A 27073-nucleotide genomic window follows, 5' to 3' on the forward strand; every position below is an offset into this window, starting at 1 on the left:
AAGTACTTAGGCTACCGCAGGCTCCGCTATGTACTATATAGACGCGCTGCGGCTTATCTGGATCGCGGCACTGTCTCGGCGTGTTTCGAGCGTTGTCGCAGATGCGCACCGAGAGAAAAGGCGCCACACGCCGATGGCAATCTCATCTGCGCGCACGGGAGTTGCTGAGAAGATTTCGACGATAAATAATACATTACATCGATGCCTCGGCAGCGCTTTTCGCTTTGCTTTACGAGCAAAATATTTGTCCCGATTCCTTTATGAAAGTGCAGACGTTGCGAGCGTAACCTTATAGCTTATCGTTCGATTACATCGTAACTCTTGGACGTTGGAGCGCTTCACGCTGAATTCCCCATTTATTCGGGACAATGGGGACCAATTCAAAATTCGACACGCAGTCGCGACCGGTTCCAATGACGCGGCACTTGTCGGCGAGATGCCCTTCGTGCCTCCACAAAACATTCCTTCTTACTGCGAGGGTCTCTTCTTTTTTCTCGCGCTTCTCGCATTGAACTTGGCTCGCTTTTCTCTTACGGCTCGAGAGCTGCGTCGAAATAATACGACGTCATGCCTCGTACGCATCGGCAAAGCGGCGTCGTGTCAGCGGGAGGTTGACGTACGCGCTTTTAATTAAACCTGATTAAGTTTCGAGGGGACAACTTCGTCTGCTCGCCTTATATGCGGCCTCTGCTATACCGAGTGAGCCGATGTAAGCAAAAGTGCGATGGCCAGAGGCGAAAAATGTACGGGAGCGCGTGCATGAATCGAGTTCGTAATGAACAGGATGCTAAACCTCCGTCGACTTGTTCCAGTTAGCTCTATTGATTCGAGAGCAGACGCGCTTGGCTCCGATATGAGCTACCGAGAAATTCGCCGAGATTATGCGAAAGCGCCCCGAGTCTGGAATTCGGCATGCCCAAATATGAGCGGGCGAATTCGAGAGAATGGAACCGATCATCGAGCGACGAGACGGTGACGGAATATATAGAGAATGTCCGTGCGGTTGTTGTTCTCAACTGCTCAGTTATATACTGATCTTATTGAAACACTATTTTTGGATAATTGGATATGCAATAATACTTGTTACCGGGGTATCTTCAATGTAGAGGGGTGTATACTTTCAACATATTATTAGACCAGAGAAGTATATGTGCAAATCCAGGACTGACAGTAAACAACTCGGGTGCTGGAAGTTGAGAATTTCGAATTTATGGCACACCTACCAGACCAACTTTTTTTGGTTCTTTGGGCCATGTGGAGTAAGAAAATGTCCGCGTATATCGCCGATCGCTTGCCAAACTTTTTTATGCGGGAGCAGTTGAAATTCTCTTATGGGAATTTCACAATCCATAATTGATAGGCTTATATAGAACTGATCGCAATATTGAAATATTAATCCAAATTTGGAAAACGAAAGTAGAAGAAAAGAGCTTTAATTTGAGCCCCGGATTGTTGAAACTTACCTGCACTCGGATCAAAAGTTTTAAGGACTTTTATAATAGGAAAAATCACTAATTTTCTTTAAAAATCAAAAAATAGATGGTTTTCTTGCCATTTTCAAGCCTAGACGGCCTTTGACCTAGGCAACCATTTTTAACCCACCAGCCCTCAAATTAAAGCTCTCTTCCGATTATCTTTTATCCTAGGAATACACATTTTCGGATTACGCCTTCAGACACTGAGTGGGTAAAGTTGAACCATGGCTAATTTTCATGGCAATGTAGTACGAACTGCATTATTACTGTTATATTTATTGTCACTAATCACTAACGAAGAGTGCTACACCCTCCGTTCGCAGAATCCATTGCGAAGAAACGGGATGCGACTGTCAAAACTCAAAATACAGACCAAAATATACATGTGCCATTTAACGGCTTTATTTAATACAGGCGCACTCTGCGTTCTGCAGTTCTCCATGGCGTGTCTCTAATAACCGTTGACCTCCATCTGGCGCAATCGTAAACATCAATAGCCCGTAAAATTCACACGCTGTTTCGGGCATATTTGCACACTCGCGTTGCTTCAACAAGTATTGGCCGCGTCAGTCTCACCGCCGAGCACTCGTCCATCGTCATATTCTTCTCTTTGAAGCAGTACCGATAAACGCAAGTCTCGTTTAGCGCGAGTTCGGCTGCCGACAGGTGCTCGGGGAGAATAAGCTTCTCGGGACGCCCCTAGACGGTGACCGCGCTATTTGTCCGCGGGACACGCGGCGAATTAATTACGATCGATCGGATGTAGCGCCGATGCCCGTGTCTGCTGCCGTATCCGATTATCCGCCGCATCTGAGACGTCTGCAGCGTACACTCGTACGTGTGCGTGTCTACGGGAGATGTTTATGGGCTGCAGCTGCCGAGCGGGAGGAATCGAGGATAGATGCCTCCGCCTGGCTCGAATGCTGCAGCCGAAGGATGGTTCCTGCTCGAATTTCGGGCGAGCTATATATATATATATATATATATATATATATATATATATATATATATATAATATATATACGTTCGTATGGATTCGGAACGGCATGCTTTTCTGCGATGCGGCGTATAATCTAACAAAGCCTGCGCTGATAAGTAAAAAATGACGCGCCAATCTCAGAGACTCGAAATCCTCGCATATCGGCTTTCAGCCCGATCGATGCGAGCCTGTGCCGCACAATGACGCGAGCTAGGGCGCAATCTAATTACCAGAGCGAGCGGCTCGTGTATCTCACATATGCGATCGCTGCACTGCCGGCACTGCTACCCTAAAATTACGCGCCGCTGATAACCGAACGCGGCGACGCGATCGAAGTAGAGGAGAAAGCAGTCGCTCTCGTAACATTCATAGCCTATAGAGACGAACAGCTGCGCGGATGCGTAGGCAGATTTTGCTGTACCTAGCGCGGAGTGACGCAGCAGAAATTAACGAGCCCAGGTGTTGGAGCATTCGTTGGAGAGTAATTAGTCTGCAGCCCGCGTCTGTTGCACGCGAGCGCGTGGTTGTGCGATTGCTCGAGAGAACTTTATTTGCGCCCGCATCAGTTGGTCAAGTTGTGTGTGGTATTATAAGCTACTATTGTCGTAAGTATTTGCGAAATGTATCTGTATTAGCCAAGTGTATAGGTTCTAAAGAATGATAAGTTGTTGCGCGAAACACGAGAATGAAGATTTCGATTTGAGCATAAGTGTTTTATATATATTTTAATTTTGTAGAAATATGAACTTTTCGAAAAAATCTAAAGCAAGGTGTACTACTGACGATTCGGAAAGCGATATCTAATCAAACAGGTTTCTCGCTGTGTCAAGATCATTCTCTAGCTTTATGGTTGCCCAGGACACTTGTAATTTGTCATCAAACAACGTACAGCGCTTCTCGGAGCGATTGTGCCATAAAGAAATCGGCCTGCGAGCAAGCGGCGCCCACTATAACTCGCGGTAAGTCCTAAGCCGGGCCATAAACTCAGAGCCATATTGCGACCGACGACCGGGCACTCTCTCTCTCTCTCTCTCTCTCTCTCTCTCTCTCTCTCTCTCTCTCTCTCTTGCTCGCTCTGCGGGCTTCGCGTTGGCGCGCGAAATTTCATATTTCCCGAGAGCACGCGCTTTTAGCGTCGTTAGAGCGCGTCGCGCGCAAATAGTCCCGATGCGCCACGGGGGAGCGGTACGCGCGCATGAAGCCCGATTACGAGGAGGCGCATATTCATGCGCGAGCCAGCAAGCCTTATCGCGCTAATTCAACGCGCCAGCGAGCAGTATTCGCAGCTGCTACCAGTGCTATGCGCTGCATGTCGCGGGACAATGATCGCGTCCCCTCGCAACACTTTGTTTCGCGCGGAAGGATGTTCCTTTTTTCCTCCAGCCACCGTTACTGGCAAAGCTATCGGAATTTTTGGTAAATGAAAGGCAGCTCTTGCCTCGAGCTCCGTGATAAAATGAAGCACTCCTTCTATCACCCCCAGTCGACGATGTACCATCTGTGCTATCGTCGTGGAAACCGCCAAATAAAAGAGCGTAAAGCAGCTCTTCTAGAGCATTAGAGTCGATTAATGTCGTAATTTGAATAAGTAAATCATCGCTATAATCCCGCTGCTTGCGTAAACAAGAGTGACATTATAAACATATGAAGAGCAAAAAGTTTCTCATGCGTATCGTAAAAATCAATTTCCACCCGATTGAACGATCTCGCTGGCGATGGAAACACCCGTTTGCCATGCAAAACAATCCAAAAGGACTAGAAAACTTTTCGATACAATCTAAACCGGCGCGCTTTCCTCCTCGACCGATGCGGCCCTCGCGGAGACCTCGAGCGCACCTCCGGGAAGATAAATAATTTATGCGCACTTAGCATAATTGATTTATTCGTGCGCTTCCCGATAAAGAAACTCCGCTCATTATGCAAAATCGCACGTTCGTCGCGGGCCGGCGAGAAAAAAGGAGGAGCGAGAGAAAGGGAGAAAATATAAAGACGAACGAGAGCGCACACAGCCCGGAGCCATCCGTATGAAATACTATGTTTCCGCGCTTAATCCGTAGCTCGGCAAACGCAGCACATATCTATGGTGTATAATATAACCGCACGGACAAAGGGGCGGCCGCCGCACGGAGACGAGACGTTAAGGCTGCAGCGAGGAAGACACGCGCCGTATAAAGATAAGGATCGACATACGGCGCGTATATATAGCACGTTGCGAGTACTTGAAAGCTCGCTCGCGCGACAAGAGCTTTGCCAATCCTCGGGGAAAAAAGAGCCTTCAATTTATTAATCGTCTCTGTGCTCGCGATGAAAATGCGATCGAAAACGCATGATCGATAACGTCTCTCGCGCAGTCGCAGTCGCAAACGATCGACGCTGATGATAATTTCCTCCGACTAAACAGACATTCTCGCTTGGGATACCGCTCGCGCGAAGTGGCATTTATACCCACGATGTTCGAAAGAAGCGTAACCGGTGCGTTAAGCGGATTATTGCGCGAAACAAGTATAGTTACGGACTCTTAATTGCGGAACGGCCGAGGAGCATCAAAAAACGAAAATTGCGCCCGATCGCAGGCAGGAATTGGCTGAAATCGAGTGGAAGAGTCGCGCGCCGTTATCGCGGCGAATCATCGGCGTTGCGCCGCGAGCGTAATTTACCAGCGCGCGAGCCTCTTTGCGAACTCTCTCTCACTCTCTCTCTCTCTCTCTCTCTCTCTCTCTCTCTCTCTCTCTCTCTCTCTCTCTCTCTCTCTTTCTGCAGCGCAAGGCCAGGGAAGTCCGCCTTGGACCTCGCTCGACGGGTTTGCGAAAGAAAACGAGGAAGAAGTTCGAGAGGAACTGGAAAGCAGGCCCGAGGATTGACTCTCCCCCTCTCTCGCGTGCGCTTTATTTACTTCCATTAGGCGCGTGCTGCACGTGAATTCCTGCGGCGCCTTTGTCGCTCTCGCGCCAGCGAGTTATGTACACCCTGCGAGGTGGCCCAGAATCGAGTCTTTGTTGCTCTCGCCTCCTGCTCCTTCGACGCTTGCGGTCTCGCGGGCTGCGGATCTCGAATTTGCCCGCATCAATGGCACACGATCTGTTTATTATCTCCGCGGCCTGTGGAAAAATGCGCGAGGCGAGCTGGCGGAGCGACGACACTGAAAATTCTCGTTCTCGATTATCAGCGGGGCGGCAACCGCAATGGCAAACACGGCGCGCCGCGCGAAATTGCAGATGCTCTCTTTGAAAATATTTGCTCGGAACGGAGCGGGGCGCCGAGGGAAAAATTAATTTCCGCGCGCCATAATCGCCCGGGCATTTCTCATCTCTCATCTCTCTCGCGCGCGCAGAGTGTCTGTGTATATTACGTACGTGTACTTGTGCGCGGAGACGCGCCCTTTGGCAAACTTTGCCCGCTAAAAGTTTAGCGAGCGCGCCCGCGACGATAAACAGCCGCGGCTGCAGCTAAAGCAGCTCGGATAACGCCGCCGCGAATCTTCTCGACTTTCTACTCGCGCTGGAAGCAGCGCATTTTTAAAACAATCCGATTCGTAGTTGCACCAGAAAACGATGATAATGGCTTTATCGACAAAAGCGGCAGCGCCGGAACCGATTCCCATAAACGCGGCTGCAGCTGTCCAAAAAGACGTGAGCGCGGCGTGCCCGCCTCTTCCATCAGCGCTCACATCTCGAGAACAGCCGCTCGCGAAATGAAGCCTCCGATAGCCGCCGAGCACTTGACTAGGCGCAGGCTGCACAACTCGTAAGCAGCATAGACGATCGACACGCCGCTAGATGAAGCCATCGTTAAGTCATTAAACCGGTATAAGACTGCCGGCCGCCGCCGGATACACTCGCGCGATAGCAACTAGCCGACGATGTATAAAAGGAAGCACCGTGTTTACTGCAGCGCGGGAACAATCTCGATTTTACGGACTTTTTATTGAAAGACGCGGACTATTGATGCGCGCGCGAGTTTTATCGTCGTCGGATTAACGCGCTGATGAAATTGAAATTTATTGCGGGCTTGAGAAGTAGTAACCGCTGTTACGAGCATTAAATTGCAGCGTCGTGGGCCTTTAACGCTGCGCATGCACAACTGCTTTCACGAGGACGAGTGCAATAGCTTGATTTTCCACGCTGAGTGCTCGTCGAGTTATTGATAATAAATTCTGTTAGTCACGGAAGAAACGTACGGGTTCACTCGATTAACTTCGCCTTATCTTTCCCCATCGCTTTTCCCATACGTTGCACGAACCGGAGCAAGGGGTATACGTCGGCCGAAGGAAGCGTGTGTACATAGAGCCAATTCAAATTCGGAACTGGCCCACGATAATCGTTATCGCCGAGGCGTAAACACCCACGCGTCGACCCTTTCATATCCCGCGGCGCGTCACCGAAGAAAATATTCCGAGAAGGCCCCGGGTATAATAAGCCGGAGTCTCGAGCTGGCTCTCAAACAAACGATCATAGGCGTCTTTTATCAGCCGCCGCGCCGAGAGACTCCGGTACCCGAAACACGTTCGACCAATAAAGATAGCGCGGCACCTGTGCCCTCCTCGCACCTCCTCCTCCCCAAAATGAATTGCTCCGCTCCGGGAATTATCTGTAAAACATTCGGCGGGAGATGAATATTTACCTACACGCGTCCCTGGATCCAGCTCGAAGAAAAGGTTCGACACGTAATCAAGCCGATTACACTTGTACAATGTGATACACCTCCGGCGCTTTTTATCGCGCCGGCAGCCAGAAAGAAGACTTTGACGCTATTTTTCATCGTTTCTGCGCTCACGCTGCGCTGCGCGTTTCTCCCGGCGGAACGTGTCGAAAAAAGCGAGTTATCGAACTGCCACCGCCCCGGCAGCTTTTTATCCTCGCAATATCTGTTCCGCGCTACTGGAATTGGCTTAAGGGCTTTCGCTCGTTATCTTTCGCGCTTCGTTCGTGGGGCGCACTTTTTACCGGGTATTTACTTTAAATTATTCGGCGCTAATTTTTCTGTGGATACAAGCGATTATCTCTCTGTATATCCATACATCCGCTCTTCAACTTGGCGTTTGCAAGTCACGGGGAGCTGCGAATTTCCTGCGCGGATAGTTGCTTCTTATAATTAGTAGACCTGGCTCTTAAATTTCAATTCGCTCCGGTTTTAATTACGCATCAGCTGTGAAAAACAGCAACAGGGCCGCATTAAAAAGCGCCCTAACTCAGCGCTCAGGCTGAAGAAGCTTTATTAATCAGCCGAGTACAATATACTTTCCCAACACGATACTTTCCCCGCGAAGATATAAAACATTCAGGAACGAGAGAGTATGAAAGGAACCGAAGAAACAGAAACGCAACGTTGCGTCCTAGGTATACTATACGTATAGACGTGATCGGAATGCAATCGGCGAACAGTGCGCGCTCGCACGGCCCAACTACGAGCGTAAAGTTCGATCATAAATCCGCGTTTATCGAGGTAATCGCGCGACAAGAAAATTTGTCTCCCTCCTTTCTTTGGCTTGCTTTTCTCCGACCTGAAGAGTACGACGATAGGGCGCGACTTTGCGGAGCTTTTGCTGCGCGCGCGCGGCTGCAAAGTTTTGTGCGAGAGAGAGAGAGAGAGAGAGAGAGAGAGAGAGCTACCAGAGCGCGCAATTCGCAGGAAAGTCGCGTAGTCGCAGCGCCGGAAAAATTTGACGGAAATTAAATTTTTCGCTGCTCCCTCCGAGTGCCGAGCTGGAAGATTGCTCGGGGTTAATGCGATTGAGCGGCGCTTTTTGAATAACTGCTCGAGCTACTGGTCTACACTTTTTGCCTTTTCGCCCGCTGCGCAGAGGGAAATCTCTCGTTGTAGAATCGTAGATGTCAAACAGCCGCGTATGGTTGGGTATTTTTTCGGATTCACTCACAGCGGGATGAAGCGTTGATCGTAAAATTCCACTTAAATTGTAAGCCCGCGGGTTACGCGGGCCGTGTGATTGATTAAAATCAGCACGTCGAGAGCAGATCGAGCGGAAATATGAAATGCTTGAAAGACTTGGAGCGGCAATAGAGGCGGAAGTCAAAATTCATCGAAAACGAAAAATAATACGCTCGCGAGTGAGTTTGGAAGTCGGTGAAATGTGGCCCACGGAGTACCGCAACTCGCTCGATGACGTTTCTGAAAAAGAAAGAGGAGATCGTCGCGGCAAACTTAATACGTCGCTGAATACGTCGATAATCGCGAGTCGAGCGCGAGAATTTCAATGTTATTGACTCTTCGGTTAAAGGGACTTCGCTCCAGGCACGGCGCGTAGCATGAAACGGTGAACGCGCGCGCGTGCTTTGAAAAACTTGCGCACTGTGCGCGGTCGCGAACTCGATAAACTTTTTCCTTAAGAAGTGCGCGGGTCGCTGAATGAGGGGCAAGCCATCGCTGGGGAGAGAAAAGGAACTCTAGTGGAACGAATTGTTGACTTTTGATGTTGGGTCGTTACAGTTCTTCCGGCGGTTATTGGATTTCTTAGGGTTTTTCTTATTCGTAAAAGATTTGAAACCTTTTTCGGATCTCATATACCAGAGCGCAAAATAGAATACCGTTCAACATCCTTGAGCACTGTCCAACTATTCCAGGACAACGAATCGAACAAATATCTCTGAAGCCTATAAGAAATCGAAAGGCTAGACGACTCTTTCGATACTCACTTGGTCGCGTGGATTGTTGCGATATTGATTATCGAAGTATAAGTAGCACACAACATTCTATTAGCAACAACTTCGTTGTTTTGATTCGAGCGTGAAATAAGAACTTGAACTGTGAAGCTTTTTGCATTACGACTCTTTATGTGTTTTATACAGCAACGACTTTTCGTTGGAACTGTTCTTCGGCCATAGAGGTCAGAAGTGCAATACTGAAGCGATACAAAAATCTTTTCCAATATCTCGCGAAAAATTTTTCCACAACTCACGCGATATTTTACAGTTGGGAAAAAAACGCCTGGAAGGTTTACACTCATATCGAAACGACTCTCTCTATCCAGCATAGCATCCTGCAACAGCCGAACGCTCCCGCATTTCCATATAGCGCGGGCGTTTATCCGGTCGCCGATCGGTAACCGTATACACAGCCATGCGCGCACAGTATATAGAACAGGCATGCGCTGCAAAAACTCCGACCGCAGTTCTGAGCCGAAAAAATCTCGGCGAAACAGGACGACCAAGTACAACGCGCAGAAATAAAAGCCCCTTGCAAAAAAGACCTACTCGAAAAGCGAGTCAGTGGAGCGCCGCTGGCCCGCTTTCGGCAAACACACCTCTCTCTCTCTCTCTCTCTCTCTCTCTCTCTCTCTCTATCTCATGCACTTGGGCGGGCGCTCGTCTACGCGAAAAAAAACAGAACGAAACACTGTACAGGCGGACGCGTGCATACACCGCGCGCTGGCGCTCTGCGACCCGGCAAACACATTTCGCGCATGCAAATAAAGCCTCGAACGCTCGTCGGCCCCGGCATAAAGAGCCGAAAAAGCGCGCGTTTCGATTTCGACTGCGCGGAGCCATAAAATAGAGAGGCTTGAATACGGCAGCGGCTGCGGCGCGTAAAGTCCGTAAATCGTGCAGACTCCGGCCGAAAGTCGGCTTATGTACTTGACGGAAAAAACAGCCGCCGGGTGACGATCACACGCAAAGAGGACAAACTCATCATTGGATTTGATGGATCATATGCGCGCGCGCGCGTGTGTGTGTGTGGCTTTTTGAAGAATACCGCATCTATCGCGCCTGATAGGCTGATGGTTGGCCAAGTGTTTTGCGCTCGAGTGGAAAACCCGACAAAATTCGCGCCCGATGTTTAGAGACCGCTCGAGTGCGTCCCGTCGATGAAAATCGGGCAGTTTGCAGATCGATCTTGCTTTGTTTACTGGGTGGCTTTTATCGTATTGACTCGCTGATCCCTGATGCGACCGCCGTGTCACCCTGAATTTGAATATATTGGTTAACTGTGTAAATACTATCTGCATCGGCTTCAATCCATTTCTCTGATGCTTTAGCTCGATAAGTTCGAATTACAGCACTCACCCAAAGGTACACAAGTGGGTATCGGGTGGTTCCATTCGTCGGTGGTGCAGGTTAGTATTTTGTGGCCCTTGAGCTTGCGGCCGGTCTCGCACGAGTAGATTGTCTGCAGTGAGCCATCCTTGAGCACGCGCTCTCGGACTGAGCCCCACTGCGGTGCTTCGACCGGACAGTTGCCTGCTACGTCTGCAATTTTCAAAATAAATAAATAAATAAAACATTTACAATGAACCAATATAATTATTGAATGCACTGTTAATGAGATTAATATGCATAAATGAATTCGTATAGACAAGCAACTTGCGTACAGAATCGAAATTGAGGATATTTAATTCATCGTCAACATTATTATGTCAATTATTGTATTTATTGGAAATGAGTGAATATTGAATGAACAAATCAGCATTTTATACCAAACAATATCAGTCTTATTTATTAAAATGGAGTAAGGAAGAAATTAGGTCATTTAATCTACTGAGACGCTCATGCGAGACTAAAACACTCGACAAAGAGTCTACAGACCTTCGACGCGTATGCGTAGTTTTCTCTCTTTCTATACTTCAATTTCACAGCACATTTCTAGACCTAAACATAAGCAAGCGTACATAATATAACAAGACGAGTCATTTTTGTATAATGAGCGTAACATATCGTGAAACTACATTCTTAGTTATATTGTAAATTCATAGCAATAATCCAACAGTATTTATTAAATAAAAATAACTTCTGAAAAAGAAAGCTATATATTAAATGAAATCATGGAAGATCGTTGATATGAAATTGTATAAATATATAGGGGACAGTTGTTCGATACTAGTCCATATTATATGCCCTTTAAGAAAACTTAAATTTGTAATCTTGATGTATTCCGTAAATCACTTCACATCGCACATCATAGCGGAAAAAATGTGCACGATCGAGTCGAATCCAACACCCAAAAGAGGTAAATGCGTTAATATAGACGTATATTGTACGATGCTTCAGAAATTTCCCCCCTATAGCATGGTCGCCGATAATGACGGAGAAATCGCACAATTCATATAATATTCATAACGAGAGGATCTGCTTATTTCTGGAATCGCTCTACTATTATATATCATTCGAAAATAAGCTCAAGCACATCAAAACGAAAAACACAGCAAGAAAACAAGAAGCAGCAGAGCTTTTCAACAGAACGACGCACTCACAAGAACTCTCCGTTCGCGATTAGCCTACAATTCTGCGACTGGCCAGAAAGAAAAACAAAGCGAACAGTCGAGCTCTGGCTGTCTTAGCCGTCTCTAAAGTAACTCGAGTCGGAAGGCGCAAGAAGTAGCGTCGGCAGCGGGTGAGAGAGAAAGAGAGAGAGATGAATAGACGAAGAAATGATGGGGCGCGTCGGGAATTCGAGATCGATCGGCTCTTCGCCGAGTGCAGTATATACACAACAGCTCAGAGCATCAACAGGCAGAGCTCTCACGCGCAGCTGTGAGCGGCCGCGACGGCGGATACGCCGCGAGAGATAAGTATGCACCGCTCTTTTTACTCGAGCGCGCGCGCGGCAACAAGTAGAAGCCGCGCATCTAATTGAATTTCTCGCCTCGTATCTGCTGCGTCTACTAGAAGCGAAGAGACGGGAAGACGCACTGCTACCGCTGCGCTGGCAGAATTAACACGTCAAGATATATCCGACGCGAGATGCCGAGTCCATCTATCCGCTGAATTCGTCTCTTTTCACCGATCGACTCTGCGCCTTACCCTTTTTCCGCCACTTTATTGGCTGTTTGCGCCGATGGGTTCGCGGCGGTTTTATGAGCAAATGGATGCTGGAAATCTACCTACGTGGGCGATGCCGATTGCATAATAATAAATGGTCGATGCGAATCTTCCTTTTTTCCTCGCAAACTACTTGGAAATCCATTTATGACTCCGCCGCGGCCTTTATCTATATCATAAAGCGATGAATTTCTGATCCTCTCCGACGTTTTATCCATGACGCGAAACCTCACACAGAGTTTGCATATTGTTATTTTTAACATGTATTTATCGGCGACTATAATATCATATATTATTATTTTATATCCCGAAATTCTATCAGTGCACGATGAAATTTTCGCAAAGCATTGTTGGTTGAATGTTTGCGCGGAAAGCCATGCGTAATACGCTTTCGTAAACAAGTTACCCGATACGACCTTTGGACTCTGATGAGAATTTAAGCGGTATACGTTATAGGCAGCGGGTCAGGCAGCGGGTCTGCCTGATATTCGAAGCATCAATTTCAAAATTAATAATTAAACCGCGCGTGTAAATATACGAGCTTTTTAAACGGGCGCGCGCGTCCCGAGACACAATAAAGCCCGCAGCGAGTTGAACAAATAACAGTGCGTGTATTTGTGTCTCTCTGGTGCACACCGCGGAATAGTTATAATTGGCGCGAACGCGCGCGTTAACGTCGAACTTACCTTTCAATGGTTTGCGCAGTCATTCATTAAGCAAACGATCGCTCAATGAACTATCCGGACGTTAATGACCGAGCGCGACATTTAATAACGTAGTCCGCTTGGCTGTAGCCCTCCTCTTGTGATTTTCATTAATCACCGGTATGCGCGCGCAAATAAATTCCGCAGCCGTTAGTCCGCTTACAGCGCGGCGCATCGTCGCACAAAGGCGAACACGACAAAAATTGATTGATTCGTGCGCGCGCGCGAGTACGATTAAGCACGCTGCACGCGTTCTCGAACAATTAAACGTCTGCGAGTTTCAACGTTTGTTATAGGAGACAACGTTATTTCATTATTTCGGAATAGCGAAAACATTCGTGTCGCAGGGCGGCTCAACGTTGCATTGGGAAGAAGGCTTGCTGGTTATAATCCTACGGCGACGGCGACACTCCGCGTCGGCGCATAATCGAACGATAAAAGCGCCGTTCGAGGCAGTTAATTAAAGCCGCGGACTCTCGCGCCGGTGCTCAGAGGCGCAGTTATAACGCATTGCCCGGCGATCGTAATTTCTACGAGGGCCGGACTCCAATAAGGCACACTGGGACTTACACGTTCGCAGCGGATTACTGCGAAAATGTATTATGCTCCGCATATTGAGCACAGTTTATCTAGGAGGCGACTTATTTTCAGTTTATTAGAAAACTTTCTCTTTAGTCCTACTGCGTATTTACAAGTTGCAAAAATAATCACAAGCATCAGCGTAGCAAGCCTGATCACACGCAATTAAAATCAAAAAGAAAACATCGTCTGTTAGTTTGGCAAATCAAAGGGTATGAAGTCATTTTTACCAGTCTTTGGAAGTGATTTCTTAACGTCTAGAGTTTTACTGAAGCCTGTAAAAACATGTCAAACGATTAATTTTTTGCACATCTGAAATTTCGTACGGTTTATAAACATATAAATAATTTTGAAACCATATACGGTGTAAATAAGTAAACTAGGGACGAGTAGGGAAATTTTGCGCGCATACACGTATACAATACACGTTGCGTGCGATTGCATCTATCGCAGACAGGGATATCAACAATGTGTCGTAAGCCGGGCAGTTTAATCTACAAACGCAATAAGGTTTAATTTACGCGTCGATGAAGTTGCTGCAGGGAACGATAATTGTCACTGCGGTGTAGAACGACCGGCGTTTTATATTTTCAACCTCGTGTACACACGCAAGGATTTTTTTGGCTTGCAGGTATACTTGCGTGTCGATTGCATATGTCGTAAAACGGACAACATGATAATTAATTGTATGCCAAGTGTAACTTTGTTTAAAAAAATAACGACGCTACACATTCACTTGACAATAAATTTTATAATTCTTAAATACTTAATAAGAAGCTCTGTAGAAACTATTATCTGATTATCATCAGAGAGTTGCACCATTTATGGTTCAAACCAGAATAATATGATAAACAGATCGATTAATTTAAGCGTAACGTTTTGAACTGAAAGTCTAAAATTATGTTATACAATTCGTTGCGCGGCTCGTGTGTACTAACAAGTTAAATTTATAACATTTAAACATAATTCCTATGCGATTCTATTGAAAAATCCAAGAAATTTTCGTACTATCGAAACGTTATTATATATACATTGATCAAAGTTACGTACCGTTCGCCACACTCATAATCCACGCGCGAACGCGCGCTTGTAAGCGATTATAAATAAACTCTTCGGCTTCGCGGAAGGAGGCTCATAACTTTGTCATCGCAGATAAAAACTAAAAGAACTGCCAAACGGCGAAATCCCACTCGGCGGATCCGAATAACGCGTGTTAACATGGGCCATTAGCGCGACAGGCGCGGAAACATATGGCAAACCGGATTACCCGTCACTCGTAAACACGTACACACACACACACACGAGACTCTACTAAGCGCTATATTTAAATACCGGAGTCTATTATACGTACGAAAGGTTCGCGTGGAGATAACGAAGGCAATCTCTCGAGCTTTTAAAAGTGACAGTTTATACATCCTAGCGCTTACTTGAAATTCAGCATTAAAATTCAGCTAAGAGCTAGGCGCCAAGCATCGATCGGTCGATTGAATGACCGCTCTATACGCACAGTGAGTGTACAGCACAGAATCGCACTCGAGCTATGGCCGAGAATTAAAGTGACGCATTTATAATTCTGGAGAGCTGAGAGGATGCATGCTCGCGCAGAGCGCGGTAATGAAATAATTAAATGAGAAAAGAACGCGAGCGAGTGACTTTTCGCGTAAAACAGTCCAGTTTCCTGCGCGACATTCAAAGCGATTTCCCATGTAGGTACGCGAACGGAGTAGCACAGCGCGCCCCCAAAGCAGCTTTCAAAGTTAAACCGCAAACTTTTCATCGCGCGGCAAAAGCTCTCTCTCCCTCCCTCTCTCTCTCTCTCTCTCTCTCTCTCTCTCTCTCTCTCTCTCTCTCTCTCTCTCTCTCCACAATAAAAATGTACGCGAAAATTCAGTTCTAGGCTTCGCGACGGCCGCAGTCGAGCTGGAAAATAAAACTCTCGACGATTCCGTAATTCTCGCGAGCCCTGCGCCGTCGAGCTTTTAATTGCGAACGACCGAGCTTTCGCGCGTAAACGTCCGAGCGGACATTCCGCGGCTCCGTTTAAATCAGCCTTGATCAGGGGGGTCTCGCTTTCGCGCGATAATGCTTATCGTTATTTACATCGGAAGAACTTTTTCCGATGAAAAGCCGAGCTGCTCTCGAGCAAATACAAATTCGCTCCTGGAGAATCGAGAGCTGCTCCTGACACCTCAATCTCCCCTTTCCTCGGGCTTTCCATCAAAGTGCACCGCGTGTCTCGCTACAGCGGTATAACTCTCAGTCTTGTCGGTTCGCTCCTCCCTCGTTGGTGCTCCTTTATTTCCCACCGCCGGGGGAATATTTTACGAGCGCGCCGCGACTCCCAGCGCGAATGTCCGATGGCTCATCCGCGATGCCCTTTGTTCATCTCGTTGTTTCTCAGGGCCTACTTAATGGCTCCGCGCACGGAAGGCTGCGTGTTTCGGACTTTGTTCGCAAGGACGCGTCGGAGAGAGCGTCTTTTTTGTCGCGGGCGGCTGCTATCGGGAGTGGCGATCTCGCGAGATGTTTCGTGGGAGGCTCCCGACGAGTGCGGGAAGCAGAGATTTTTACGACCGTGGAGCGACTTTATTGGGAGTCTGGCCGTAAAAGTTTCATTAACAGCTCTCGAGAGGATCTCGCTAATTAACATTCCATCAATCGCTCTCTGGACAATTTTCGATGGTCGAGAGAGAGAGGGAGAGAGAGCGCGCGCGCGCTCGAGTTCCCTTGCTTATTGGGTAGATGGAGAGCGCATACATATATGCATATGTGAGCGAGCGGCGAGTTCGCGGTTTACGAGGCGCGTCTTTTCTTGCTCTCTTCTTTTTAACGATAAAAGCATTTTGTCATTAAGATCGAGTCGAGGGAGACAGGGAGAGAGAAAGAGGCGGCGACGAAAAACAGACGCTCGGTCCGAGACAAATTTCTTTTTCCGTTTTATGAGTGACACGCGCACAACGACACGCTCTGCGGCTCCGAAGGTGGCGCGCTGCAGCCGTAAACTAGTGATTTACCGGCGATTTGTCCGTCAGTTGTCGCTTTACTTTTAATGGATTTTCAAGTTTTTATCCCGCCGCGGTGTATTTTTCGTTTTCCCCTCCGCTCTCGTAGGTATACAGGGTGGGCCATTTTAATCAAACCAGTCTAATAACTCCTAAATTAAGCCATGAACAGAAAAATTGTTCAGATGAAAGTTGTCCAGGATCAAGGGGGACATCTTTTTGTGCAATTAGTTTTGACCTTGAACTCAAATTTCAAGGTCATTTGAAGGTCAAATTTTTTTTAAAATAGGAACCCCTATTTTTGATAGCAGATTCGGAAAGAACAGGAAATTTTACGTCCGAAACGTCCGAAAGTCAACATCCTCTAAAAGCTCTGGCAGTCGATCTCTGAGCAATGCCAAATAGCTATTCTGGTTAACATTTTGACCGAAAAAATATGGCCCAATCAGGTAACCATTAATGATCCCACACCACACCATTAAACTCCATCGGTTTTGATGGTCAATAGCCCTGTACCAGTGGGGATTTACAGGTGACCAGTAGTGACTATTGAGCCTATTTAATTGACCATCACTGCGAAATATAGCCTCGTCAGAAAACATAACAAATCTGAAAAATCTGGATCATTTTGTAAAACTCCTAAAGCCCACTGGCAAAAGTTAATACGCATTAGAAAATGGCGTGGCCTCAGCTCATGAACTAATCTTATGTGATAATCGTGATAGTGGAGATTATTGAGAATACTCAAGGCTGTTCTTCGTGGTATACCGATTTCTCTTTCAATTTGTCGACTACTAATTTGTGGATTGAGATGAACAGCTGCTAAGGCGGCTATAACATTAGGATCATTTTCGTTGTATTCGTGGTGTCTGCGTTGACGACGAAGATGTCCATCACGAGCTCTTCGAAGTAATCTGAGTAATGTGTCGTGAGTAGGACGCCTTCTTAGAGGAAAGCGTTCAGCGTAGAGTCGCACCGCGGCTCTGGCATTGTTTTGAGTTTCGCCTAAGATCATTATCATATCAACAATTTCATTGGATTGATAATCGCCCATGTTGAAAATTTTGTTTATAATAAGAAAAACTATTTTATTTACATTCACTCTTTATTGAAATTGAAACTAAACCAAAATAAGAAAGTGACAACAAAAAAAGGAGGAATTTTCAAACTGTATAATTTTTAAATCAAATTTGTAACTTCTTATTTTCTTACGTTAAGACATTGTGATTTAAATTGAAGACAGCGTGAGAACAATCGTTACAATTCATATTAGATTAAAGAAATTCAACTTAAAAAAAAACATTTAAACTGGAAGTGATTAATTCAAATATGTCTGAACGGAAGCACGGGAAAGGTCCGAGTAGGCGGTAATGTATCAGAACCCTTCATGATACGCGATGGTTTAAAACAAGGGGATGGGCTCTCTACGGTGCTGTTCAACTTAACGTTAGAGTATGCCGTTAGAAAAATGCAGGTTAGCCAGCTGGGCGCAACGCTTAATGGAACAACGCAGACACTAGGCTACGCAGATGATTTGGATATACTGGGGGATTGTAGGGAAACGGTAGCAAGAAACGCGGAAATCCTCATAAAAGCGGTGGAGTATACAGGGTTAGAAGTGAGTGAATCAAAAACAAAGTACATGATTGTGGATAAGCTAGGCATCTGCAGAGGGGAGGAAGATCTCAGAGTTGGGAATTTTACTTTTGAAAAGGTTAGCGAATTCAGGTATCTGGGTACGACCATAAATGATAGAAACGAGATTAATGTCGAAATAAATAAGAGACTCCATTCGGGTAATGCTTGCTTCTACGCCGTGAGTAATTTACTGAAGTCGAGGCTGTTGTCTAAAAACGTTAAAATAAGAATATACCGGACAATAATACTGCCGGTGGTTCTGTACGGGTGCGAAACGTGGGCTCTCACTAAGCAGGCGGACAACCGTTTTAGGGTATTTGAAAATAAAGTCTTGCGAAAAATATACGGGCCAAATAAAGATGAGGAAACCGGGAAATGGAGGAGACTACACAATGATGAGTTACACAATCTGTACGCGTCACCAAATATTAACAGAATAATAAAATCGCGCAGATTGGGATGGGTAGGGCACGTAACGAGAATGGGAGACGACCATACGGCAGCGCGTGTCATGAAGGGCAGGCCGATGGTAACGCGACCTCTAGGTAGACCTAGACGTAGATGGGAGGACAACGTAAAAGCGGATCTAGTAGAAATAGGACGGGTGGGTGTCGATCGGAGAGGTGCATCTTGGGTGGGGTTGACACAAGATAGGGCAGCGTGGAACGCTTGCGTAGATGAGGCGATGAACTTTCGAGTTCCAAATGCCATGTAAAAAAAAAAAGAAAAAACTGGAAGTGATGCACTTTGGCAAATACAATTATTAAAAATTTTTTTTAATATTACAAAAGCAAAATGCTGTTTAATATTTTATCTTAAATAATGTATTTTTTAACATCCTACCTTTATTGTTTAACCATTTTTTACGCTTTTGAAACGTTAAACTTTTACTTGACTCTGCTTCGACCGTGAATGAATTGACAACATTGATTTTTAACGTTCCATTTCCCACTACCATTAAGAACTCAGATATTTAAAATTATCATGTTTACTTCAAAATTTACTTTTGACTACTAAAAATTTGTTAACGAATGTTAAACAAGCCTCCTAGTGAGAGGCAAGGGGAATCACAGTAAACAAGCACCCCAGTGAGAGGCAAGGGGACTCACGTTAAAAAAGCACCCCAAAGGGAACCTAATCCTAATACGTTCACGTCGTTGTTCCTGGGTAGCGCTGAAATTAGGGAATTATTTTGTTTTCAAGGTAAATATTTTCATGGTCATTGCCACATTGGGTTTGAATATTCATCATAAAAGTACATTAACTACGATTATTCTATCAGAAAATGCGATTAAATAGCAATTACAGTATTTCTTAACATTTGCCCTTGAAATGACCTTGTGAAGGTCATGAAAAAAATTTTGAAATACCGTTTCGGACGTAAAATTTCCTGTTCTTTCCGAATCTGCTATCAAAAATAGGGGTTCCTATTTTAAAAAAAATTTTGACCTTTAAATGACCTTGAAATTTGAGTTCAAGGTCAAAACTAATTGCACAAAAAGATGTCCCCCTTGATCCTGGACAACTTTCATCTGAACAATTTTTCTGTTCATGGCTTAATTTAGGAGTTATTAGACTGGTTTGATTAAAATGGCCCACCCTGTATACGTACTCTGATGATGCGGCGCCACGTGTCCACTTTTTAACTTCAGGTTTTATAAGAGAGCTTTTATTGGAGCTGCGGGAGTAATGGTTGGTTGTTACGCGCGTTCTTCCTCCACCTTCCCCGGCTTTCATTGCAGCTCTCCTAGTACGTATCGGCCCAGCAGTAGTACAACTCGAACCATAACTTCCGCCGCGTTTTGTTAAAATTCCACGATTATTCCAGCTGTTTTTTATGATTAAAATTAATGAATTTATATGCTTAAGCATTAAGCAAAATAAATGCAATTCGGTTTAGTAGAAAAATAAGGATAGAATATTTATTAATTATAACTCAAGTGAATACGATTAGTCTCTTCGGACTTTGACAGCGTCGTCGTCGGGTCGGCCAACGCTTCGGCGGCGGGGCGATCGGTTTATAGCCCTGCGTAGGACCCAAACCCTCGGCGCGCAATAAAAGAGAAAGCAATAAATGTGCGGCCGGAAATTCGAAGTACTTCATTTTTAACAAAAATTGTGACCCTGGCTATTTTTGTACCGTTTCTGAACTAATTGAAAATTCCGGATACTTCTAGGGCAGGTACCCGGATGTGGAAAATGTCCCGGCCGGAGAAATAAGTAATTTTAAACGCCGACTTAACTCACTTTATATGCGTGCGCAGAATGAAAGCAGAGACCCTTTATCCTCTGAATTTCCCGGCGAATGCGAGTAGTCGTTTGAAATGAATTTATTTTTCCCTCTTCCGTTTTTACGCGCAAGAACGACGAGGAGAAGAGGTTGCGCGCTCTGAAGCTTATTATGAAGAATTTCCAAGAGTGTGGATTTCCAGAGCTCCGCGCGCGCTCAGAGAACTTTTCAGATTTCACCCGGAGACTTCGTATACCTGTATATAACGAAAGTTACAAAGCCCCCGAGTCTTGCATCACAAGGGGAGGCCCGTGGCCGTTTCGAGTGACTATTCAACTCCTTGAGTATCCGCAGTTTTTGCTGCGAGCGAGAATTGCCCGGGGGATATTTTTATCGGCGTATCACTCGCAATCAGTCGCAATGCGCCTCGAGCTTATCGCGGACCACACTCGTGCGGGAGAGTGCACCGGGCGAATCGAAAGCTACCGCTGCAGCCCGCAATGAAGGAGGGAAAGTTCGGCTGATTGAAAGTTCCAGCGTGTTGACGCCGATTCGGCACACAGCCACGGTACCACAATGTTGCGCAGATTGTTATTTATACGAGCCCGAGTCGTCGTTTCCGAGCTGATGTACTATTATTTGGTGAGCGGTAGCTAGGTATACGGGTATAGGAGGAGAAAGCGGCGGAAAAACAAAGACGGAATTTATACTCGACGAAGAGTCTCTCGAAACGCGTAGTTTATAATTGAAAATTTATAGCCCGTGCGGCAGCTCTCTGTGTTACTCGCTCTCGCGCGTGCGATTGATGGTCCCATTGCCTGCAGTCTGTAAACGCGCGTGAACTGCGCGGCGCGCGACACTTTGATGGACCGCGAGCGCGCGAACAAAAAGCGTATCGCGTATAAATTATGGATCGAAAAAAGCTTCGTATAATAGACACGAAGAGCTTTGTGCGCCGCGCGCTCTTTCGGCTCTGTCTTTATAGACGTGTGTACAAAGCTCTGGGCAAACACACCAGCATCGGCCGCGCGAGCACATTCAATCTCCCGGCAATGAATGGATCAATTATCCGAGCGACCACCCTCGCACTTCTCGTAAAAAGCGGCCGTTCGACATTCTTCACCTCGGCTCTAATCCCCCCATAAAAGTCGACATCCGTCAATAGAGGCCTTAATTCCCGCCAGAGGCCGGCTATCGAGTTTCACGCGCATAATGAACGAGAGAGAGAGAGGGGGGGGGGGAAGAAAACGACGACGAAGCGAATAACTGCTGCGGAGAGAGAGAGAGAGAGAGAGAGAGAGAGAGCCACCCCTTTGTCGCTCGCGCGTTATAGTTAGGTCTTCGCCCTGACAAAGGCAGCTCGTCTTATCGCGGAGGCTCCTGGATTCCGTCATCGGCGCGGCACGCCCGCGAGGGGCAGAATACCGCACGTAGGTGTACGTGCGCTACGCCTCGGAATGGGCGGGAAGGAGGAAAGCGCAGGAAATTGGTCTTCGAGATGAGAGCTGATGCGTTGTTATGAAAAGTTGCCGGAGATGCAGCTATGGAGCGCGCGCTCCTCCGCGGGATTGAATATTTTCCCCTATAACGAGCACTCGTTCTCGAGCCGCTTTATGCGTCTCCGCGGTGTGGGCTCTTCAAATTTATCAGACTGCCTGGGTTCATCCAACTTTCAAATTAATGCATTGTCCCATACTAGCTGCCAAATTTTTGTTTATTTTTCAGCAGAAGGCTTAGGTTTTACGAACTACGCTTTATATACGTCAGATATCTTTTATCTAAGAAACTCATTGGTATAGAGAGGTTTCCCATTCTAACATATTGACTTCATAAACTTTCCCACAGATTACGCATTCGTTTGTCATACACCTGCGTCTTTTGTATGCAAAGAAAGAGCTAACGGTCTCCTTTTGTTGGATTACTCGCTGCGGTTGTACTTATTGCTAGTCACGCGCATGGATAGACTAATGCGAAGCTGAGCTGTTATTGAGTAATTCATATGCCCGTTCAGCAAATATTATTCGAAAAGAGCTGGCGAATTAGCATAGATAAAATACACAAAGCAAATATGTATACAGCTCAAGAGATTTAACGTACTCTTATATCCTGTAATATAAGGTTTTTCAGCTTTGTCACAGTTTTTTCACGCTTCACAAAATTTCGCGTCGTAAAAATTTCAGTTAGAACAATTTTGAAACATTTCTAAAGCGCAGCTTTCGCGGACAAGGCACGCTTGGAGTAAACGAAGAACGGATAGAAGTAGACGAGGCAAAGGAAAATATTTTTAAAAACGCATTGTTTGGGCCGCTGCCGCGTATAGGATTGAAAAAGCGAGAGGCAGAAACAGACTCGTTCTGGTTCTAAACCTCCTCCCGCGCGCATCGATTTCAGCTTACAGCGAATGAAAAAACATTCGCCGCGAGTGCGCGTGAATTTAATGAATGTACGATCTTGCCTCGTCCAGACGCTTCGATGATCGAGCGGTGAGGGTGAGCACCTGCGCGTACGACTTATCGCTCTAGGGATAAGAGTGACAAAACCTAAAGTCGCCAGAGGATTAACAGCGTGGCCTTGCGCGATAGCGAGAGACTGCACAGCCGTGTGTGCCAAGGGACCACCCAGAGAGAGAGAGAGAGAGAGAGAGAGAGAGAGAGAGAGAGAGAGAGAGAGAGAGAGAGGGAGCTCGCGGGCTCGAACTGCGATATAATTATAAGCTCTTGTATTTCGTAGGCTGATACGTGGAAAAACCCGACCCGATGAGGTTCTCCTCATTCTCAGCCGTCGCGCGAGGTAATTCAAATCGGAATGAATGTTTCCTTCGCCAAGACGCATACGGACTCGGGATGACAATCTGTTTACCGAATTACGAGACAAGCCGAGTTGGAAAATGCGGCACCTTGTACACGTCCGGAAGAAAAAACGACGCGAAGCGGTCGGTCATATTTGTGCAGATAAAAAAATTAGCATGTAAGTTGTGCGATGTGTACACGATTCTTTTGCGGGCTGCGGATTTTTGCATAAGCTACTTTGAGAATAAATTTCAAAGGACGTTGCATGTAATCGGCTTAAAAACTCGTTACCTTATTTATGACGTGCGCTGGGTACAATTTGATAAAAAGGCATCCGGTGCCGCGGCTGAGGTGGATCGACAAGTTCATTAAATTTGCAAAGGAATCAGATTTGCTGTCCGGAATGCATCAGCGAACGACTTAAATTAGAGCTTCCGCGAAGCATCGGGAAGTCCTTCCACTTCCGAGCGCTAAGAGCCGCGGGAATCCTCTCCCTCGAGCAGTACAACAAAGTCGAAACATCGAAAACTCGCGACGAGAGCACGGCGCGGAAACGTGATTAGCAGTCGCGAGGCCCCGCGGCAGAGTCGACGCGCGAGATCGATTATAACCCGAGAAGCGATGACGCAGAGAGGGAGAGGGAGCTACACAGAGCCGAAGGAGACGCGCGTCGTCTTTGCGGCTTTGACGGCGGCGCGACTTCCTCGTCGGTCGGGTCGCCAGACCGCGTAACCGCGAGAGCTTGTGCATTACGTAAGTCGGCTTTGCGGCTCGGCTGTATACATGCGTACACCCCGGAGCTAGTCTGCGAATCGTCTCTGACGCGTACCTAACTGTGTATATGCAGGGACAGGAAGAGAGCCGCGCGTCGCGCTGGAAATTGCTGTCCTGTTGTTTTGCTGCGCGCTCCTCCGAGTTTGCCGTGTTATATACACGAATTGCATTCGCCGCTCTTGTTCTACACGGAAATGAGTATAGTTCGGCGAAGGTATAAAAACTCCAGTCGTTACTTTCGCTTGCAAATATTAATTATCTATCGCGTGGAATCTGCTGCGGCGGTGACAAATTGCGGGCGAAAAAATAAATACCGTGCGGGTTCGTTTGCATAAACTTTACGAGATAAGCGCAAATGACGCGCGACCCGTTGCGCCCCGTCGCCGCGAAAGAGGCCGAAATTATCTGCCTTTCCCGCGCGCGCATTCCTCGTGGCCGCGCGAAGAAAAGCTTTGGAATCCAGCGATGCTGCAAATGGCCAAGTGCCTGCTTTGCGTCGGCTGGAAAGTGTCGCCGATGCGCATAATATTATACGCGCGCGCATCGAATAGTAGTAGGCAAATGTTTGTTCCCTAGGAAGCTGTTTCAATATAGACGCTCCTATGTATTCGCGCGGCACTTCTCTATTTCTCATCTTTCGCTGCAGTCGGCGAATGAATGGAGCCGAGTGTACACGCACTTTGATGGATCGGAGGCTGAATGAAAATTTATCGAAGTCGGATGAATATTTATTATTAGTCGCGCGCCGAGCCGATTGTGTGCGCTGTTTACCGTATCTGCCGGCTTTCAAATGCTGCAATGAACGGTTTGAATTCAACGCTGCTCGCTGTGCGCAAGGCAGACGCAGCAGCGCGCTGGCACAGTGAAATTGGTCTTTTATTGGATTTGCATGTGCTGCTGTGGATCGACTCTTCTCGCCCTTTGCTTATACACGAATGCACAAGTTTGGGCATAAAATAAAGAGCCTTTTATGCGCGGTTGATATTGAACATTTTAACGCCGCGAATCGCAAGGCCTTTAATATTTAATAAACACTGCTCTCAGCCGAGCGATTTAGCGGAGATACGAAGCCCGAGATCGTTTCCCGCTCTGGACGAGCAGCTCACTTAAGATTCTCGAGCGTGACATAATAAACGTATATTTAAAAGCTTTTCAGGGACTCTCTACTCGCGTGTATGCGAGATACACGCGGGCAAGCAGTCGAATGAAAAAGGATAACTGTTTGACTGCTCTTTATTCCCTTGCTTTATCATCGTATAATCCGAATGGCGTGCGCGTTACACGCTTTCGAACGACGCGCTCACTCGCCGTTCGGCAGATCATCGTTACCGAGCTTTGAACGAACAATGGAATCTTCGGTATGGCGTTGTCGATCTCCGCGCACTCGAGACGACCAAAGTATTTGCACGAGCGTGTTTGCAGTCTGCGGACGCAGAGCGAGAAGATCGTTGCGAAAGCTAGTCTCGCGTAAACCCGTGAAAAATGAAAATGGGTTGCTTTAAATAACTCATTTTATCGGTTCAACTTCATCAAAATTAAGTACAGTAATATAGAGAAGATTTATCATTGATGACCAACGCTAAGCGACACCGACTAATTCATCGTTTGTTCATTAACAATTATTAGAACGCGTAAAGGATATTTTCCGGATACATATCGAACGACCATGTGAAATCGAGTGAACTTGTTATAACGTTCATTTGATGAATTATTTTAGTGCTGCCTTCATTATTCTGAATGATAACGAGTAATTATTCAAATGGTAATAACTCACAAAATTCCATGCATTGAAATTATTTAAAATTAATTTCGACATTTACGACATTTATATTTCAATAAGCATGCAAAATTGGATTTCGGTTCGCCTTCATGGCTTTTGAATCTTTCTGACAAATTATTAAATGAATTTATTATTATTTTAGAGTAGAGCGGTGTATTATTCAAAAAATACAATGGGAACAAAGCCTCGTTGGATAACATGTTAGGCAGAAAAAGCGTGGATAATAATACAAGCTTACGAGGAAAAGCGGAACATTTTCCAAAACGCATTGTTAGGTCGGGGCTCCAGTGTGCAAAAGCGCGAAGTAAAAACACAGTCGTAATTGACGAAAGTCAATGTTACAGCAGCAGCTGCAGCAGTTCTTTAATCAAAAGAGAGAAAGAGAGAGCGAGCGAACCATCAGAGAACAAACTGCTCTTCGCCCCGCTGCAAAGCCATAGGCGCGCGCTACACACACGTATACACGCATACATCGTAGAAAGTTTGGTTCCCCGAGAGGCCGAAAATTCGTCCGGTTTCCAGGACGACAACTACGCCGAGGGACGAGTCGCTCGCGCGAGCCTCTAAGTCCCCGTAATACGAGAGGCTTTTCTCCGGTATTACAGTGTCCCGGCGGCCGTCCTCTCGCTCGTCACTGGCTGCCGCCGCCTCCGCCGCCGTGGTATCGTGACTCTGCGGCGGGACAAAGACGAGAGAGCGGGCTGCAGGCTGTTACACGCCTGTCATTCCCCGCTCGGTCGCTGCATCGACATCCCGTCCGCGTTGTTTCTCCCTCGACCTCACCCCCAATTGTTCACCTCGTCGTTTGATTTTTCGTTATCGCCTCTTTCGCATTCGCGGAGCCATTGCTTGGAGTTTTCATCCCGTTCGTTCCCATCAATCTCCGCGCTCCTCGGTCCTCGAGGCTCGTCCGTTTCGACAATGATTTTCAACATAAAGCGTGATGGATGGACAAGTAAACGAATTGTGTTTTCGACTGTTATAGCTGCAGCGCGGAAAGTTTATACCGAACGATGGATGGGTGCACGCAACTATCGAGGGATTTTTTAGATTCCTGGATTATCGTCGAGACCTCACTCTGTCTGACTGGATGCTCAACTATATGAAGAGGCCTAGTCGATTGACTTGTTCCTTTCGTTATTCACCCAGATGAAAATGCATTAATTTCACGTTTATACGTATAACACCGGTACTTCATACATTATACAACTCGAAGCATTGCAATTTTCACTCGGGGAAAAAGCCGAATATCAGACCGAATTAGCCATTCCATGGGCGCGAAGAAGATTGAAAAAACCGAGACGAAAAGAAGCGGCCGGGGAGCCGCGCAGCCTATTTCAATCGGCCACTTCA

The 27073-nt window shown here is 46.5% G+C and overlaps 1 protein-coding gene across 3 annotated transcripts in view; it reads right to left on the minus strand.

Moving 5' to 3' along the window:
• The window catches only part of LOC100115744 (fibrillin-1), a 105959-nt gene that overhangs the window by 33621 nt on the left and 45265 nt on the right, over window positions 1-27073 (minus strand). For all 3 annotated transcript variants that reach the window (XM_031922559.1, XM_031922558.1, XM_031922557.1), the window contains exon 2: window positions 10473-10655. In XM_031922559.1, coding sequence (XP_031778419.1) covers window positions 10473-10655 — 183 coding nt within the window. The remainder of the gene's footprint in view (window positions 1-10472; window positions 10656-27073) is intronic.

This window comes from Nasonia vitripennis, chromosome 2 (genome assembly GCF_009193385.2).
Source record: "Nasonia vitripennis strain AsymCx chromosome 2, Nvit_psr_1.1, whole genome shotgun sequence".
In the NCBI taxonomy this organism is placed as follows: Eukaryota; Metazoa; Arthropoda; class Insecta; order Hymenoptera; family Pteromalidae; genus Nasonia; species Nasonia vitripennis.